The 16,778-nt window shown below is 70.7% G+C and overlaps 2 protein-coding genes across 2 annotated transcripts; one reads left to right on the top strand and one right to left on the bottom strand.

Annotated features, from left to right (window-relative positions):
* Nucleotides 1-385: 385 nt before the first annotated feature.
* On the bottom strand, nt 386-9,675 carry CBARP (CACN subunit beta associated regulatory protein). Its single transcript, XM_058282211.2, is given in 13 exon segments — nt 386-1,041; nt 1,100-1,501; nt 2,389-2,414; nt 2,416-2,570; nt 3,604-3,802; nt 4,570-4,710; nt 4,822-4,993; nt 5,074-5,218; nt 5,458-5,522; nt 7,146-7,285; nt 7,359-7,455; nt 8,421-8,522; nt 9,081-9,675. Coding segments are annotated over 11 exon segments (2,094 nt in total). The 5' UTR covers nt 7,449-7,455; nt 8,421-8,522; nt 9,081-9,675; the 3' UTR covers nt 386-482.
* A 2,486-nt stretch (nt 9,676-12,161) lies between these two features.
* Nucleotides 12,162-15,077, top strand: ATP5F1D (ATP synthase F1 subunit delta). The gene is made up of 5 exons (XM_058282208.1): nt 12,162-12,413; nt 12,874-13,027; nt 14,350-14,438; nt 14,517-14,642; nt 14,995-15,077. The coding sequence occupies exons 1-4, from the start codon at nt 12,177-12,179 to the stop codon at nt 14,637-14,639; spliced, it is 603 nt and encodes a 200-aa protein (XP_058138191.1). The 5' UTR covers nt 12,162-12,176; the 3' UTR covers nt 14,640-14,642; nt 14,995-15,077.
* The last annotated feature ends 1,701 nt before the right edge of the window (nt 15,078-16,778 follow it).

The raw sequence follows: 16,778 nt of genomic DNA, 5'->3' as shown, positions 1-16,778 counted from the left end.
TTTGGGTTCCTCAGGTGGATGCAACTGTGGGGGCGGGGCCCATTCACATGCGTAGGGAAAGGGGACACGGGCGCGGGCGAGGCGACAGCGGGGCCCCCGGGACTGCGGGCGGGACGGGCGCGCCGAGTTTCGCGGCGGCGGCGGCAGCAGCAGCAAGTGCGGTTATTGCTCGGAGGGGCGCGGTCGCCGCGAGCACACGCCGCGTGAGGTAAAGGCCCGGGGGTTGGCAGCCGCGGCCTCCGCCAAGCTCCCGGCCCGGGGCGACGCGCGCGAGCGCTCCTCGGCGGCCCGCTCGGCGCCTACGCCCTGGCGGCGGCGAGGCGCGTGCGCGCGGAGCCGCGAGGCCCCATTGGCCTTCTGGACGGCACCTCCGCGCAGGCGCCTTACCCACCACGCGGCCGGGGCGGGGCCGCGCGCCTCCGAGGCCGCGCGCATGCGCCTGGGCACCCGCGGGCCGCCGAGGCCAGGCCCGGTAGGGGGACTTAAACCGGGCTGTGGTCGGGGGACGTGGGCGCGGCGGCCGCCAGCGCGGGGGCGGCGGGCTCGGCCAGGCAAGGCGGGAAGAGTCCGTGGTCGAGGCGCGCCGCCAGTTTGCCCAGCAGCGCCCCCGGGGGCTCGGCGCACAGGCCCGCGCCCGGGCATGCCCCGCCGCCGGGCTCCTCCTCGATGACCGGGATGGCGTCGGCGTCGGCGGCCCCCGCGCCGGGCGCGCGGCCGTCGGGCGGGCCGTCGACGCTGTCGCCGCGGCGCAAGGGCGCACGCGCGGGGCGGGGCTCGGCGCCGGGCGGGGGCGGGGCCTGGGCGGCGCGCGCGCCGGGGTCGCTGTGCTGCCGGCCGCGCTGCTGCCACTGCTTGCGCGCATGCGCGTGCGGGTGCGCGCGGGCGCGGTGGCGCGCGGCGGCCTGCGGGGCCTCGTCGAACTGGGGGTCGTGGCGCAGAAACTCGTGGAAGAGCGCGTCCGTCTTCTCGTCGATGCTGTAGTCGCGGCGCGGGGCGCGGCGGGGCCAGGCGCGGGGGCTGCGCGGGGCGCGCGGGGGCCGGCTCGGCGGGCGCCGCGGCCGCCTCGCCGCCGCCGAGGGGGGGCCGCTTCTCGGGGGGCGCGTCGTCGCCCGCGCCGCGGCCCTCGATGCTGGCGTAGCCGCTGTCCATCTGCAGCAGCTTGCGCGGCCCCGCCTCGCCCGCGTCGCCGTCCTTGGGGCGCGGGCGCGGCGCGGGCGGCGGCGAGGGCGGCGGGAAGGCGGGCGGCGCGCCCCCCGAGCCCGAGCTGTCGCCGCTGCGCACCGAGTCGCGGTCGTTGCCGCTGCTGCTGTGGTCCGAGGCGGCGGCCGCGTGCAGCTCCAGCGAGGCCCGCAGGCTCCAGATGTCGCGGCAGGTGGCCTGGGCCTGGTCCGGCGCCGCCTCCCGCTCGGCCTCGGGCTCGGGCTGCTGCCGCTCGGGCCCCGTGCCGCTCTCGGGGGCGCCCTCGGGGGGCGCGCCGCCCCGCTCCTCGGCCGCCTCTAGCCTGCAAGCCCAGGGCTCCCGTCAGGGGGCCCTCCCGCGCGCCGCGGCCACCCCACCTTCGGGTGGGGCGACGGTTACAAAGCGCCACCCTCACCCATGCGGGGGACGCGCAGGGTCCGCCCTGGAGCCCGCCCACCCCTTGCCCCCGAGGTGGTTCTATGGCTACGTAGGGGACCTTCACCCCAAGCAAGCCCTGGGAAGGGGTTAACGCTCGACTCTAAAAAGGGGGTCCCTGGACGCAGGGCGGCTGGGAAGGTCCCTTCACCCATCCTGGATGGCTAATGAGCTGCCCCGGTGACACGCCGGAGGCAGGCTTAACCGCGCAGCCCGGCGGCGTGCTTCTGGAGCGCCCTGGGCTGTCACCCGGCGCCCCGGCGGCTGTGGGAACACCTCCCCTGCCTCCTCCCAACCCCCCGTACGCTCCAGGGACCAGAGCGGGGAGGGCGTCCCGCAGGTGAGCGGGCAGGCTGGCCGCAGGCCGGCAGCTTTGACCCCAGGGGAGGAAGCCAGCTCTGCCCTGTGGACCCCATTTCCATCCCGGGACCATGGCGTCTGGGGACGCCGCTGGCCAGAACAGCCCCAACAGCGTTGGAGACGGGAGCCCCCAGTCCCCTGGAGCGGGAACCGGCGAGAGGGGGTCCGAGGGCACCACGGGGAGGCCGCAGGCACGCCCTGTCCTGGGGATCACAGGGCGTCGGCGGGTGCCCGCCCAGCCCCTGCCCTTACCCGGTCCGTGCGGCGCGCGGTGGCCTCTGGGCGGGCCCGTGCAGCCCGAGGGCGCGAGCGGGCGCGGCAGGACCGGGGAGCGCTCCCTGGCCGCCTAGGGGAGACGGGGCAGGGCGGGGGCCCACAGATCCGACCCCAGCACCTCTACCTACTGAAAAATACCTGCCGAGAGCGGGGGGGCGGGCCGGTGGGGCTGGCCAGGAAGGGGTGGGGGGCCGCGAAGGCCCCGGCGTCGCCAGCGCGGCCGATGTACTGGATGAAGTCGCCCGGGGGCGCGTCCCCCTCCTGCTCCGTGCTCTCGCTGGCCGCCCGCTGCCGCTGGAAGTGGTGCCGCTTGGGGGAGCCTGCGGGGGCGAGTGGCGTGGCCCTTCAGCCCACCTACCCCCACCAGGCACACAGCAACCCCCCGCCTCTCCCTGGGCCAGGGCAGGGGGTGTGGTGGGTCCCCAAGGCCCAACTGGATGCCCGCTGTACAGGTGACAGGTGAGGAAACTGAGACACAGAGGAGTGGGGAACAGGAGAAGGCAAGAACAGAGGAGTTGAGAGAGACGGGAAAGGAACAGAGCTGGTGGGGGCTGGGGTGCTGGGGAAGGCACCCAGGGAGAGAGCACCCAGCAGCACGGGAGTACACCCGCAAGCGCATTAGACTGCTCCCTCACAGGGATGACACACCCAGTGGGCAGCAGGTGGGCTGGAGCCCACCAGACGCAGGTTGTACCCACCCCTTGCCTCTGCGTCCCCCAGCCTGCCATGCCCTCCTCCATGGCAGCAGGCACCCCGTGGCCAGGCCTGGACCCTCCGTCGGAGCTGCAGTGGGGGCGGCGCTGGCAGGGCCCACTGGTGGGGTGCCCCCACCCGCCTTGGGCCTGCAGGGTGGAAGGACCGCTGTCACCCAGCCCAGGGGCGGTGCACAACGGCCCAGAGGCCAAATTAGCCCACGGCCCCTTTTATAAATAAAGTTTTATTGGCACGCAGCTTCGTGCTACAACTGCAGGGCTCATCAGCTGAGCCGGGGCCCGGCTGACCACGCAGCCAGGCGCGTTGCCGTCTGACGCCCATTAGGAAGCACCTGCCAGCCCCAGGTCCAGGCCGGCCCCCTCGCCTTCCACCAGGAGCAACCGAGGCCCAGACCAGCAAATGGAAGGGGCCGAGGCCACCGTGGCAGCGGCTGCCCTACGCCAGCGGGGCGGGGGCTGGGGCTGCAGGGACAAGCCCGGGGCTGTGACCGGGGAGAGCGGAGGGCAGGCCGAGGCCCCCACTCTGACTGCAGGCCCCGCCCCCGGCAGCGTCCCAGGTGTTCCCTGAACGCCAGCAGGAGGGCTCACGGGTGCTCACTGGCGCCCACGGGCGCCCTGCCCTGCCCGGACCCCAGCTCACCTCTCGTGTCCAGGCTGGACGCCCGCTGGCTCGGCTCCAGCTTCCACTTCTTCACCGTGAAGTAGGGGCTGGCCCCGTCCAGGCTGGCGTGGCGCCGCAGGCGGGTGAAGAACTGCAGGACGGTGCCCGCCCCTGCCTCCCCGGGCCCCGTCGCGGCCCCCGGCCCACCTGCCTTGGCGCTCCTGGCACCCGCGTCCAACTGGGGGGAAACGGGTGGGCGGTGAGCTCCCGCAGGGCCCTGGCGCTCCGGCGCTGAGCACCCTCCCTGCAGCCGGTGGGCGCCACCCACCCTGCCCAGCCGCCAGCCACGGCTCCACCAACACCGGGGCCGGCTGGGGCCACGGGCAGTGCCTGCCAGCACAGCACACGTGCAGCAGCCCGACAGGCGCGTGCTCGGCCTCTCAACACACGCGCATTCCCCGATACACCAGCCCCTGCTATACATCCTTGCGGGCAGCTGCCCAACACACATGGCCCCCCAAAAACCATGCATGCGGCCAACCCCCAACATGTGGCCCCCCGAAACACGTGGTCAGCCACTATCACGTGTCCCCGATACACGCAGCCCCGTGATACACACACGTGCCCGGCCCACTCCATACACATGCAGCCCTGACACAGCTCCCCGACACACGCGTGGTCCCCGAGGTCCCTGCGCAGCCCTCAGGCGGGAGCAGAGCTCGGCCAGGCCACTTCTGCCGTCCCTGGCTGCCGCCACGGCCCCACCTCTTGCTGGAGAAGGTCCTGGACCACGGAGGTTTGGGGGGGGTGGGGAGAGGGGCCCGGAGGTCTGTCCGGCAGAGCCGGGCGCGGGACCCCCAGCCTCGAGGGGCCCTGACCCCACCCCCCAGCGGCCCTAGCAGAGGCCAGGCGCGCGAACCCGGCGTGCGGGCGCACGCGTGGGGCGCCGAGCACACGGCAGGCCGGGCCCCTCCAAGGGCCGCGGGGCGCCCCGCACCCCCTTACCGAGGCACCCTCCGCGGAGCTGCTCGACGCTGAGGGGCTGCGCTCGGCGAAGTCGGCGGCGCCGGCCGCAGGGTCGTAGGGCTCGCCCGGCAGGGTGGAGCTGGGGCCCGAGGAGCGCCCGGCCAGCGCCTTCCCCGGGGGCTGCGGGAGAAGCAGGACAGGTCACGGGGCACGGGCGCGGCGGAAGGACCCGTGCCCCCCTCCCGGGGCTGGGGTCTGGAGGCGCGGGCCCCCGGCCCGGGCCGCGCGCACCTGGAAGATGGCCAGGCTGGCCTTGGGCGCGGCGGCTGGCGGGGGCGCGGCGGCCGGGCCACCCTCGCCGGGCTCGCACTCGTGGATGGTGACGATCTTGAGCGGCGGCAGGTGCAGGTGGGTGAGGCGGGCGTTCTTCAGGTGGTGGAAGTCCCCCTCGGTCAGGGTGTACCTGCGCCGGCCGGGCCGGGCCGTCAGCGCGCCCGCCGGCCCCGCCCCCGCCCCCCGCCCGTCCCCGGGGCACCCGCTCACCGGCGGCCCTTGTCCTGCGCGCGGCGGCCCTGCTCGAACAGGGCGGCCTCGTTGAAGGAGACGCGGCGGCCGGTGGCGGCCGTGGACAGGAAGCGCTCGGTCTCAGCGTCCCGGCCCTCGGGGCCGCCCCCCGTGAAGTCGGGGTCTGCGGAGGAGAGCCAGGAGAGGGTGGGCCCCGGCGGGCGGCGGGCACTCGCTCATCCGCGCACACACGCACGCGCACGCCTCTGGCACCCACGCGGTGCGCTCTAGGGAAACAGAGATGAGTCGGGATCGAGCTGCGCCCAGTCTGGTGGGGGAGACAGACAGACACAGGTGGTCAGGCAGCGCGAGGGGGGCCGGCAGCCGCGGGGCGGTGGGCGGCGGGCCGGGCGGGGCGCTCACCTGGGGCTGGGTGGGGGCCGCTGTCCAGGTAGGTCGCAGTGGTTTTCTCCACCTCCTCCAGGGCTCTGGTGGGGGGAGAGGAGTGCCATGGCCACGGGACACGTGCAGGGAGTGTGACGGCCAGGGCGTGGGGGGAGAGGAGAGCACATGATGGCCAGGGAACAGGTGGGGGGAGGAGAGCGATGGTCAGGGGACAGATGAGGGGGAGAGCGTACGATGGCCAGGGGACAGATGATGTAGGAGAGAAGATTATATGAAGGACATGGGACATGTGGGTGGAGAGAATATATGATGGCCAGGAGACATACGGGGGAAAGGGGAGAGCATATGATGGCCAGAAGACAGGTGGGGGGAGAGAAGAGCACATGATGGCCAGGGAACAGGTGGGGGGGGAGACAATGGACAGATGGAGGGAAGACAGAGTATGATGACCAGGGACAGGTGGGGGGAGAGGAGAATATATGATGGTCAGGGGCAGATAGAGGGAAGCACGATGGACAAGGGATAGATGAGGGGAAGGGCGAGCATATGATGGCCAGGGTTCAGGTGGGGGGAGTAGAGAATGATGGCCAGGGCACACATGGGGGAGAAGACAGTATATGGTGGTCATGGGATACGTGGGAGAAGAAGAAAGTATATGATGGCGAGGAAAAATAAAGGGGAAGAAAACATAACATATGATGGCCAGAGGACAGGTGTGGGGAGAGAAGAGCATATGATGGCCAAGGAACAGGTGGGGGATGGTAGAGCATGATGGACAAGGGACAGATGGGGGGGACAGCATATGATAACCAGGGGACAAGTGGGGGGAGAGAATATATGATGGCCAGGAGACAGGTGAGGGGAGGAGAGCATGATGGCCAGGGGAGAGATGAGGGGGAGAACGTACGATGGCCAGGGGATAGATGGGGGAGGATAGAAGAGTATATGATGACCACGGGACGTGTGGGGGGAGAGGAGAACATATGATGGCCAGGGGACAGACGGGGGGGAGAGCATGATGCACAAGGGATAGATGGGGGGAGGACAGCATATAATGACCAGGGGACAGGTGGGGGGAGAGCATATGATGGCCAGGACTCAGATGAGGTAGGAAAGATTATATGATGGATATGGGACATGTGGGTGGAGAGGAGAATGTATGATGGTCAGAAGACAGGTGGGGGGAGAGAAGAGCATATGATGGCCAGGGAATAGGTGTGTGGGGGAAGAGCATGATGGACGAGGGAAAGATGGGGGGAGGACAGCATATGATGACCAGAAACAGGTGGGGGGAGAGGAGAATATATCACAGCCAGGGGACAGGTGGGGGGAGGAGAGCAATGGCCAGGGGAGAACATACGATGGCCAGGGGACAGATGGGGGGGGAGAGCATGATGGACAAGGGACAGATGAGTGGGAAAGGACAGTATATGATGGCCAGGGGACAGGTGGGGGGGGAGAGCAAATGATGGTCAGGGGACACATGGGGGAGCATGATGGCCCTGGGGCACAAGGGTCCAACTGCACCTGCACGGAGGACCCCTGGCCCCGCGCAGCTCGGCACCCCCAGGCGCCGTCCCTGGACCCAGCCGTGCACCTGCGCATAGCCCCCCCATTCAGAGGCCCCCCAGCTCCTGCCTGGCCAGGACCACCCTGCGCACCCCCGCCTCATACCTGCCCAGCCCCGGCGCGCCCCGTAGGCCCACCTGTCGGAGCGGCGCGGCGCCTCCCAGCAGCGCCGGCACAGCAGCAGGGCCCCCGCCAGCACGGCCAGCGCGCCCCCCGCCAGCAGCGACACCACCACCAGCAGCAGCACGTGGTTGTCCAGGACGGGGTCTGGCTCGGCCTGCGGTGGCACAGGGTCAGGGGCGCCCCGGCGCCCGCCCCCCACAGCCCCGCGTCCCCGCCCCCTGGCTCACCGTAGGGCGGCTGGTGGCGTTGTCCCACGACGTGGTCAGGGCAACAGCGGCGCCGGGGGCAGCCGTGGCCATGGTGGCGGTGGGCTGCATTTTGGGGCTGGGGGGAGCAGGGCCTGCTCAGCTCCAGCAGTGGCTCCTCCGACCCTTCCCCACAGAAACCGCTGGAAACCTGCCCCCCTCTCCCCTCCCGCCTGCAGGAGCCCACCTGGGGCGGTGAGTCATGGAGAGAAGCGGGGAGCAGGGGGAGGCCCGAAGCAGCCCCTACCCATGTGCCGCAGGCCTAGCGGAGAGCTGCCTTACGCGGGGCAGGCGCGGCGTGTGCGCGCGCGGTGACGCCGCCTCTCCCGCCCCGGGGGGGCGGGCCCTGCCAGGTAGCACCGGGCCCAGCGGCGCCCAGCCCAGAAGGCGGGGGCGCCCCTCCGAGGAATGGGGAGACTGAGGCCGGTACCCCGCTCAGGCGGACCCCACGGCCCTGGCACCCGAAATGTCCCATCACGGGAGGGGCCCGGGAACTCTTCCTCTTGGCCCACCCACGAGGACGTGGGAGAGGGGCCAAAGCTCAACTCCTGGGGTCCCGGACTGGGGGGGGGGTGGTGCCCCCTCCCTTCCCCGAGGGCTAGTGGGAGTGAAAAGGACAAAGAGTGCCATCTGTTCCAGCCCAGAAGAATCTGGTTCCCATGGCGACAGAGCGACAGGCCGAGGCTGGGGGGGCGGGAGGGTTGCCAGGGAGCACGGGGAGGGGAGGGGGCGCGGGGGAGGGAGGCCTCCTGCAGGGGCGGGCGCGGAGCGGGCCGGGCGGCAAGATGGCTGCTGCCGCCGCCGCCTCCCGCCGCCCGGGCGCCCCGCGCTCCCGCCGCCCTCCGCGGGGAAACCGAGGCCCCGAGGGGCGGCCCGGCGCGCGCGGGAGGAACCGCCTGGGAATTGCACCTGTGCCCCCCGCCCCGGCGGCGGCAGGGGCCTGCACCCCAGCGTCCCTCCCCAGGGCACCCAGGCTGCGTCGGGATGAGCTCTCGCGGCCCCCATCTCCGAGCGCGGAGGCAGGCTCCGCGGCAGCAGGCTTACCCCCCCCTTGGCAGCAGGGGAAACTGAGGCCAGAGAAGGGGGTGGTCTTGGCGGAAGCCAGGTGTCCTCGGCGCTCCAGGCCCAGGCTGGCTCCCCCAGGTCCTGGGGGGGGGGGGCGGGCAGGGGCAGGGGGAGAGTCGGCGCAGATGTAGGTCGGGAGGTGAGTTCAGGCTGGGGGGTGCCAGGCTCCCGCGGGGTGACGGGGGGCCGCGGAGGAGGCAGGAGGAGCCGGGGAAGCAGGAATTCCTGGGGGTGGGGTGGTTCCCACGGGGCAGCCCCGGGTGCCCGGCCGGGCCGCGCCGCCCCCGCCCCCATGCCCACCCCCGCCCTCCCGAGCCGGCCTGGGGGCGGGGCGGCCGCGAGCAGGGAAGGGGGGGGAGCGAGGGGGGAGCCGCGGGCCGGCGGGCGGGAGCGAGGGACCGCGCACGCTGCCAGGACCGCGTCGACCTCGGGCCACCCCGGAGACGCGGATGCCACCGCCCGCCCCGCTCCCCACGCTGCGGGCACGGACGAAGGCCGCGCACGCGCGTGGGCGGGGCCCCCCCAGGTGGCCGGAGGGACGAGGGTGCGGAGCCCGCGGTCCGGGCGCCCCGCCGCGCGCCCCGGCTCCTCCGCGGCCTCCCCCCGCCGCCCCGCGCGTCCCGGCCCGGCCGCGCCTACCTCAGCGCCGGGGCGCGCGGCCCATGGGCGGCGGGCGGTGCGGGCGCTCCGGCTCGGTCCCCGATCGCCGCGGAGAAGGCGGGGAATTTATGAATGGGGCGCGCGCGCGGCCCACCCGGCGGCGGGGGCGGCGGGGGGGGGGGGCGGCACGTGACCGCGTTGGCGAGGCGCCCGCTCCCCGCTCGGTGCCCGCCGCCCGCCCGCGCTCCACCGCCGCGTCTGCTCGCTCCGCGCCGGCCACCGCCGCCCCAGCCCTCCCCTTCCCTTCCGGCGGGGGCGGGGGGCGGAGCCTGCGTCCCAGCGCCCCCTCCCCATGCGGGCCGCCGCCTCCCGCCGCGGCCGAAGCCCCGCTCCCGGCCCGGAGGTCCCGGGGGTTCTGCGCGGGGACGGGGGGCAGGTCCGGGGACGCACGAATGTCCCCCCTCCCGGGCCACCTCGCGTCCGGGGTCCCCGGGGCACGACTCGGATTGCCCCGCGGGCCGGAGTGCATACCCCGCAGGGCGGGGGGCGGTCCAGGGCACGTGTCCTCCCTCCCCCCATTTCCCCCTGGTCCTCGCAGGGCGGTCAGCCCTGGTCAGCCGCCGTCGGGGTCCTGGCGTAAGAGGAGCCAACAGCTGCGGCAGCCTGGGTGGGCAGGGACCCAGGGTCGGGGGCTGCAGGCACCCCCCCACCTCCCCCCCCTTACCTGCCCACAAGCCCATCCCTGACCGACCCCCAAAGCTGCCCATCCCTTCCCCCTCCCCTGCTCAGCCAATCCCGGCTCATCCTGCTAGCTGCTCTGGCCACCAGCCTGTCCCCAGCCGGGCCAAGGCCCCACTTCAGCCAGCCTGGACCCCTGCCCAACACCCCCACAGTGACACCCACCTTCCCCTGGCAAAAGCCTGCAGCCTGGACATAGCCACGGCTCTTTCTGCTCCAGCTACATCCCACCTCCCTCCGAGCCCCCAGGCCACCTCAGGACCTTTGCACCTGCAGGACTCTCCTGGGCTTAGCTGCCACCCGCCTGCTTTCCCTCACCTCCCGAGTATTGAAGTCTCCGAGCGCCTCCTCTTGGCCACGATTGCAAACTCCCACCCCGCACTGCTGGCCCCAGAGTCCGCTTGGTTTCCCGGCACAGCACCCCACCCCTGTGTGCTCTGCTCACTCCTGTTTTCTCGCCCTACTCACCCGCAGCCCCGTTACACTGTGAGCGGGAATAAGCCAGGGCAGGGCAAAAAGGGAGGGTTGCGTGAGTGCGGGATCTGCGCTTGCTAATCCAAGAGGTGACACATCCCGCCGCTGGGAAGGAGCGTAAAGGACAGCCACGTAAAGAAACGCCTGGGCTCCCGGCAAGCGGGAGGAGCACGCGCAAAGGTCCTGGGGCAGTAAGATGTGTTTGTGAAGGATTGCGGTGGGTGATCCTGAGAGCAGAGGGGACCAGGCTGCTGGGCCTTGGACACAGCCTGGAAATGCAGTGGTTTCCAGTAGGAGAGTGACATGGTCAGGTTTGGGTGTTTCTAAGAAGAGGAACTCTCTCGCTGTGTGTGAGGAAGGCACCAGGGAGGCCTCGGGGGTGGGGGGGGCACCAAGCCAGAGACAGTGGCCGGCCCGTCTGGTCTTGCGGATGGGTCAACTGGAGAATTCCAGCATGACCCGAGGTTTGGGGGCTCAGGAACCAGTGCGGCCCCGGGTGGGGCCTGGGAGCAGCTCAGGACGCCCTGGCTTGGAGAGGAGCCCTCCCGGCTGGCGTGGCAGCTGCAGGGAGCAGGGGACAGAGAGCAGAGGGCACAGGCCGCAGCTGAGACCCGGGCGGCCTTCGCGCCCGCGCGCTCCTCTCCCGGAGCCAGGACGCCCGGAGCTGGGCCCCTGGCCACAGGGAGCCACGGTGGGGGGGCACCCTGGGTCTCCCTCGCTGCAGCGACCCAGTCGCCGCTCCCGACCCGTGTCCAGGTGCGGCGGGACCTGCCGCGGCCCGCTAGCCCCCGGGATGCCCCCTGCGCTCCCGCCAGCCGAGGCCCTGCTCCCGCGTGCACGCCCCGCCCCGACCTCGTTTCCTCGCAGCGGGAGGGAGGGGGCCACGGGAGCGCGGGGGCGTGGCGGTGACGTCAAGGCCGCGAGCGAGGCTGCGCGGGCCGCGGCTGACGTCAGCGGGGCCCCCGGGCCGCCCGCGCACGCGCCCCTGCGTCACGGCGCGCGGGGGCGAGGCCGGGCGGGGCCGCGGCGAGCGCATCTCCGGGCGCGGGGCGCCCTCTGCCGGCGCGGGGCCGCGACCCCACCCCCAGCCCGCCCCCCGCAGGCGGGCAGCGCTGTCCCCGCCGACAGCCGCACCTGCCTCCGGCTCTTTTTTTCCTTAAGCAGATTTACTAAGACGTAATTTTTTAAGAAGGCCAGTTTCTTGGTGCATGTTAGTGAAGCATACACGTTCATCGACGTGGTCGTGCTTCGCAACTTCATTTCTTCTTCCAGCTGTGTAATAGTCCATCCGGTGAACACAGCCCTGCCTGTCCATTCCTCACTGGAGGGACATTGCAGTTGAGTGAAGCAAGCCAGACACGAAAGGGCAAATACCGCAAGAAAGCGTTACTACGAACCCAATATATTGAGTAACATATTGTATGCTTCAAAAGAACTTTTGTATGTTTCCAGTACATTTAACTGAGAAACTGGGGGGGTGGGGAGCTATTGCTGTGGGAAAGAGAAAAAAAAAAGGAAGCGTATGATTCATCCAAAACGTACGATCAGTAGTATTAGGTGTAATTACATAGTTGTGCATTCATTACTTCAGTCCAGCTTTTTAAAGGACGGTCACCTGCTGACATGCGGTGTGATTTGGCCATTGATTATTTTGAAGGACTCTTGCCTGCACCCCATCCCACTCCCACGCAGGAATTTTTAATCCCTGATGTCCCTCCAGCGCCTGGCATCCAATGAGCGCTGCGGAAGTCTCGAATTAAACTGAAGTTCAGGTGCCCCTTCCTCCCCGCAGGCGTCCCCGGTTCCCACCCGCGGGCCTCCCCGGGCTGGGTGGAAGGCGTGTCCTCGCCGCGAGAACTACAACCCCCGTCCTACAGCGCGCCCGGGCGCCGCGCGCGGCCCGCCGGGAGTTGTAGTTCGCGCATGCGCCCGGACTGGCGCTCCCAGACGGCCCCGCGCGTCGTCGTCCTCCTCGCCCTCCAGGCCGCCCGTGCCGGGCCGGAGTCCGCCGCCGCCACCATGCTGCCCGCCGCGCTGCTCCGCCGCCCCGGCCTGGGCCGCCTCGTGCGCCGGGCGCGCGCCTACGCCGAGGCCGCCGCCGCCCCGGCCCCCGCCGCCGGCCCGGGGCAGATGTCCTTCACCTTCGCCTCGCCCACGCAGGTCGGGGGCCCGCGCGCGCCCTCCGCGCCCCCAGCCCCCGGGTCGTCCATCCCGGGCCCCGCGGCGCTCGACCCCGGCCCCGCACCCTCACCCCCTCATTGTGGTCCGGAGTCGCAGACCCCAGCTGCTCCCGGACACCAGGACTTGGCACCCCGTTACCCCGGAATCCGAGGCCCAAGAGCCGGGCCCGCCCCTGAGCGCGCCGCTCGTCCCCGCGTCCCCGCACCCCATCGGTGCCCTGGCAGCATACCCTGTGGCCGCTCTGTATTTCGCAGAGAGAAGGCCCAGAGAGGGCGCGGGCCTGCCTCAGCTGCAAAGGCAGGACCAGGAGTCCCGCTCCAGCCACACTGGCCGGCCTTTGTCCCCTCCACCGGCACTGGCCCCTGTCCCCAGCGGAAGGGAGTGCGTCCCGGAGGCCTTGGGCCTGGCCCGCAGTGACCGTCCCCGCCGCCCTCTGCAGGTGTTCTTCAGTGGCGCCAACGTCCGGCAGGTGGACGTGCCCACGCAGACGGGGGCCTTCGGCATCCTGGCCGCCCACGTGCCCACGCTGCAGGTCCTGCGGCCGGGCCTGGTTGTTGTCCACGCCGAGGACGGCACCACCTCCAAGTTCTTCGGTGAGTCGCAAGGCAGCCGGGCCGGGGCTCGCCGGGGGCCCTCCCGCGGCCGGGCAGGTCTGTTCCGTCGTCCCAGGCGAGGTGGCGAGGGACTAAAGCCTGCAGGGTTTGCCCGCGCAGCCCGGCGGGCAGCTGAGAGCAGAGCTGGCGCCCACCGGGGCTGCCTTGACAAAAGTACCGCACACTGGCTGCCTTAAAGCAACAGGCGTTTCTGCTTCTGGGGTGCTGGGGCTAGAAGTCCAAGGTCAGGGTGTGGGCGGGGACAGCCCCTGCTAAGACTCGGGGGGTAGGGTCTTCGGCTTCTGGTGGCCCCCTACCGTCCTTGGCTGGGCCGTGGCCTCCCTGACTCTGACTTCCACGGTCTCGTTGGGAACCTCTGTCTTCCCGTGGCATTTTACGAGGACACTGGGCGTTGGATTCCGGGGCTGCCCTATTTGGCGTGTCCTGATCTTAATTTGATCATCCTTGCAGAGATCCCGTTTGCAGGGCACGCTCATGGTTCCGGGTGTTAGGACTTGAACGCGTCTTTTGGGGGGACGCCATTCACCCCCATACGGCAGACGGTAAAGTGACCCGTGATAGACCAGGGGCTGGCGAGTGCTAGAACGAGAAACAGTTTGGAGCAGGGGTTCTTCCTCTTTGTGGAAAAGTTCCAGGGGGTCTTTGAGTTTGAATTGAGAAAAAACAGCTAATTACATTTATTTTCCCTGACCTGTAACTGAAACCTGGCATTTCCTTCAGTTATGAATAAAGATGATAAATTATGGTAACGTTTGCTTTATAATACGTTACAGTAGCTGCATATCTCAAAACACTGCTTACGTGCACCTGTGCTTTAGAAGTGCGGTAGTTTTTAGACCCGACGCTAGCTGAGCGTGCTAGAACTATCTGCCACGGCGTCCTGAGAAGGGGTCAGTGGTTTTCACCTGACTGGCGGAGCGGGCCGAGGAACCGAAGACGTTAAGAACCCGGGTTTAGCGAAAGGCCTTCGGTCACAAAGACCTGGTTTTCAGCACGCCTTTGCCAGGGATGCCCTGTCTTCGGAGCGGCAGGGCTGGGATCCGAACCTGCGTGGCCCAGCTCACAGGCTGCAACGGGGGGGCCCCCTGCTCCCCCGTGTCTTAGGCCTCCCTCCCACTCTGTTCTGTCTCTGGGCACCTTTGTCCTTGTTCCCCTTCTGACGCCCAGCCCTGTGGGCGTCCGCCGGCCCATGGCTTAGAATATTCCGGGACACGGACCCGGGCGTGTCCTGGGCGGGCTGCCCGTCACCAGAAGGTTCTGGGGTTGACGGGGACTCACGGCACCCCGTCTTCCCTCTGCAGTCAGCAGCGGCTCCGTCACGGTGAACGCCGACTCCTCGGTGCAGCTCCTGGCTGAAGAGGCGGTGACGCTGGACATGTTGGACCTGGGGGTGAGTGTCGCAGGGGAACGGGCGGGGGCGGGCAGCAGGCAGTCCCTGCCCAGCCCTCACGCCGGCCACCCCCTGCAGGTGGCGAAGGCGAACTTGGAGAAGGCGCAGGCGGAGCTGCCAGGCGCGGCGGACGAGGCGGCGCGGGCCGAGATCCAAATTCGCATCGAGGCCAACGAGGCCCTGGTGAAAGCCCTCGAGTAGCCGGTGGGTGCCCTCGAGCTGCAGGGAAACTGAGGTGTGGGGTGGGGGGACCCCGGGCTGGGCGGGGGCTGTCCCGGCCTGCAGAACCTGTTCTCTGAGGTCCAGGCAGATTGTGGGGGGCCAGGAGAGGTCCCCAGACAGGGCCATCCTTGCGGAGGTGACCGCCAGGGGCAGAGCGATAGCAGTTCTGGTCCTCTCAGGCCCCGTCCTGTTAGGCTTAACACCAGGGGGAAACCGGGGTCCCTTGCACCCCTGGGCGGCGGGGAGGGGGGGGGGCCAGGGCCCAGGCCTTGCTCCGCCTCCACCTCCGAGCTGTCCCGGGCCTGATGGGCTGCCCACCACCCCTGCCCCACAGAGCCGGATGCCGAGACGCAGTCCCCGGAGCCGCCTCCACGGAAGCCCGCGGCCTGCGCCCCGATTAAAGAGCACCAAACCCGCCTCCGTGTCCTCCAGCTCTGTCACTCCTGCCTGGGGGCCTTGTGAAGGGGTGGCTGGTGCCAGCCTGGGGCGGCGGGTGGGCCGCTCGTCCTCGCCCGGGAGGGTGGGCACGCCTGAGGGCCGCCAGCAGAGCTGGGCTCGGGGGTGGACGCGAGAGCGGAGGCCAGGTCCCAGCGTCCCCGGGCCGGGGTGGAGGGCAGGCTGGCTCTCCGCGGGCTCCTGGCACTGCCCCAGGGCCGCTGGGAAGGGGCGGGCCCTGCCTGCTCCCACGGAGGCCCCGCCCTGGGCACGCCCGGCCTGGGGGTGGCGGCGTCTGGCTGGGCGCCCCGTGCCCGGGGGTGTTGGCACGGGCACCCAGGCCCCTGAGTCGCCCCCGGGTGGCGTGCCCGGCCTCAGCACCCCCACCTGGCTCCTGGGGCCTCGCGGGCGTGTGGCGCTGGCTCCGGGGCACAGGGCAGGCAGGGGATTCCGAGGGGGGTGAGTGTGTGGGTGCGCCAGGCAGGAAGGACGGTGACGGGGCAGCTGCCGGGGCCTCGGCGCGGTGTCACCGCTCCTGTGCGTGACGCTCCCCGCGGGCACGTGCCTGCTCTTGGCACGGGGGGGTGGGTGGGCGCGTGGCGGGCGGTTTTGCTGTTGGGGTGCCCCTGCTTGCTGTGCCTGTCTAATGGCATGGGCCCTCCTGTTGGGGACTCCTCCAAGCGGCGTGGGGGGGGGGTGGCCGGGAGTCCTGGCACAGAGGGTGGTGACGGTCGCGGGTCATGGGTGCAGCCGGCCTGGAGCCCGGGTCCCCAGGTCCCTGGCCCCCCGCCCTGCGCTATAAACAGAACCGAGGACACCGCCCGGCCTCTTGGCCCGGCAGGAGCGGGACTGGGCCAGGCCGCGGGCATCCGGCCAGGCCAGCAGCCCTCACACCAGGCCCCGCACGGCTCCAGCCCGAGCCCACCGAGCGGGCGGCGGGGTCAGACTGCAGGGGCTGGGACGCCCCCCGCCCCTCCTGGGGACAGCTGCGGGCCTCGGGGTCTGTCGTGTCTGAGCTGCAGGGCCCTGGGGTGTCTCCCCAGCCTCTGCAGAGTGCCCCCCACTCTCCACAGGGCCCCCTATGTCCCCACAGCTCCCTGTTTCCATAACCAGCGGGGCCCTGGGTCACACGGCGTCCAGGTGGCCGGAGGCCTCCTTTCCCCAGCAGTGCCCGCCCTCCCAGAGGAGAGGGGCACAGGTCAGGGGCCAGTCCCAGGCCCTGCCTGAGGGGCAGGAGTGGCCTCTGCACTGCCCCCCCCCCCCCAGCCGCTGGCCTGGCCTTTTACTCCTTCCTCAGCCTCGCTCCCCCTCCTGGGCTTCCAGCTGACAAACTTCTACTCATCCCTCAAATCCCTGCCCCAGAGGCCCCCTTGCCAGGGCTCCAGCTCCTCCCTTCGCCCCAGCCCTGACCTTGCTGGCAGGGAGTGTCTGGGCGTGCCTGTGACAGGGTGGGGGGCCTGAGGCTGCAGGGAGTGCTGGGTGGCAGCAGGAAGGAGACCTGGAAACCAGCACTGCCCTGGGAGGAGCCCCGGTTGGGGTGGGGCGGAGGTGGTCAGCCAGAGAGGGGAGCTTGCCCAGCCAAGGGGGCGAAGAGCCTGGATCCCCTTCCTCAGGCAGAAGGGGCGGGGGGGATAGAGGCCCTGGCCCAGACCAGCATCAGCCAAATGCCACCCACGCACAGTG

Source organism: Dasypus novemcinctus, chromosome 19, assembly GCF_030445035.2.
Source record: "Dasypus novemcinctus isolate mDasNov1 chromosome 19, mDasNov1.1.hap2, whole genome shotgun sequence".
Lineage (NCBI taxonomy): Eukaryota > Metazoa > Chordata > Mammalia > Cingulata > Dasypodidae > Dasypus > Dasypus novemcinctus.
Note: the sequence above shows the minus strand (reverse complement) of the source record. Positions and strands in the feature narration are given on the sequence as shown.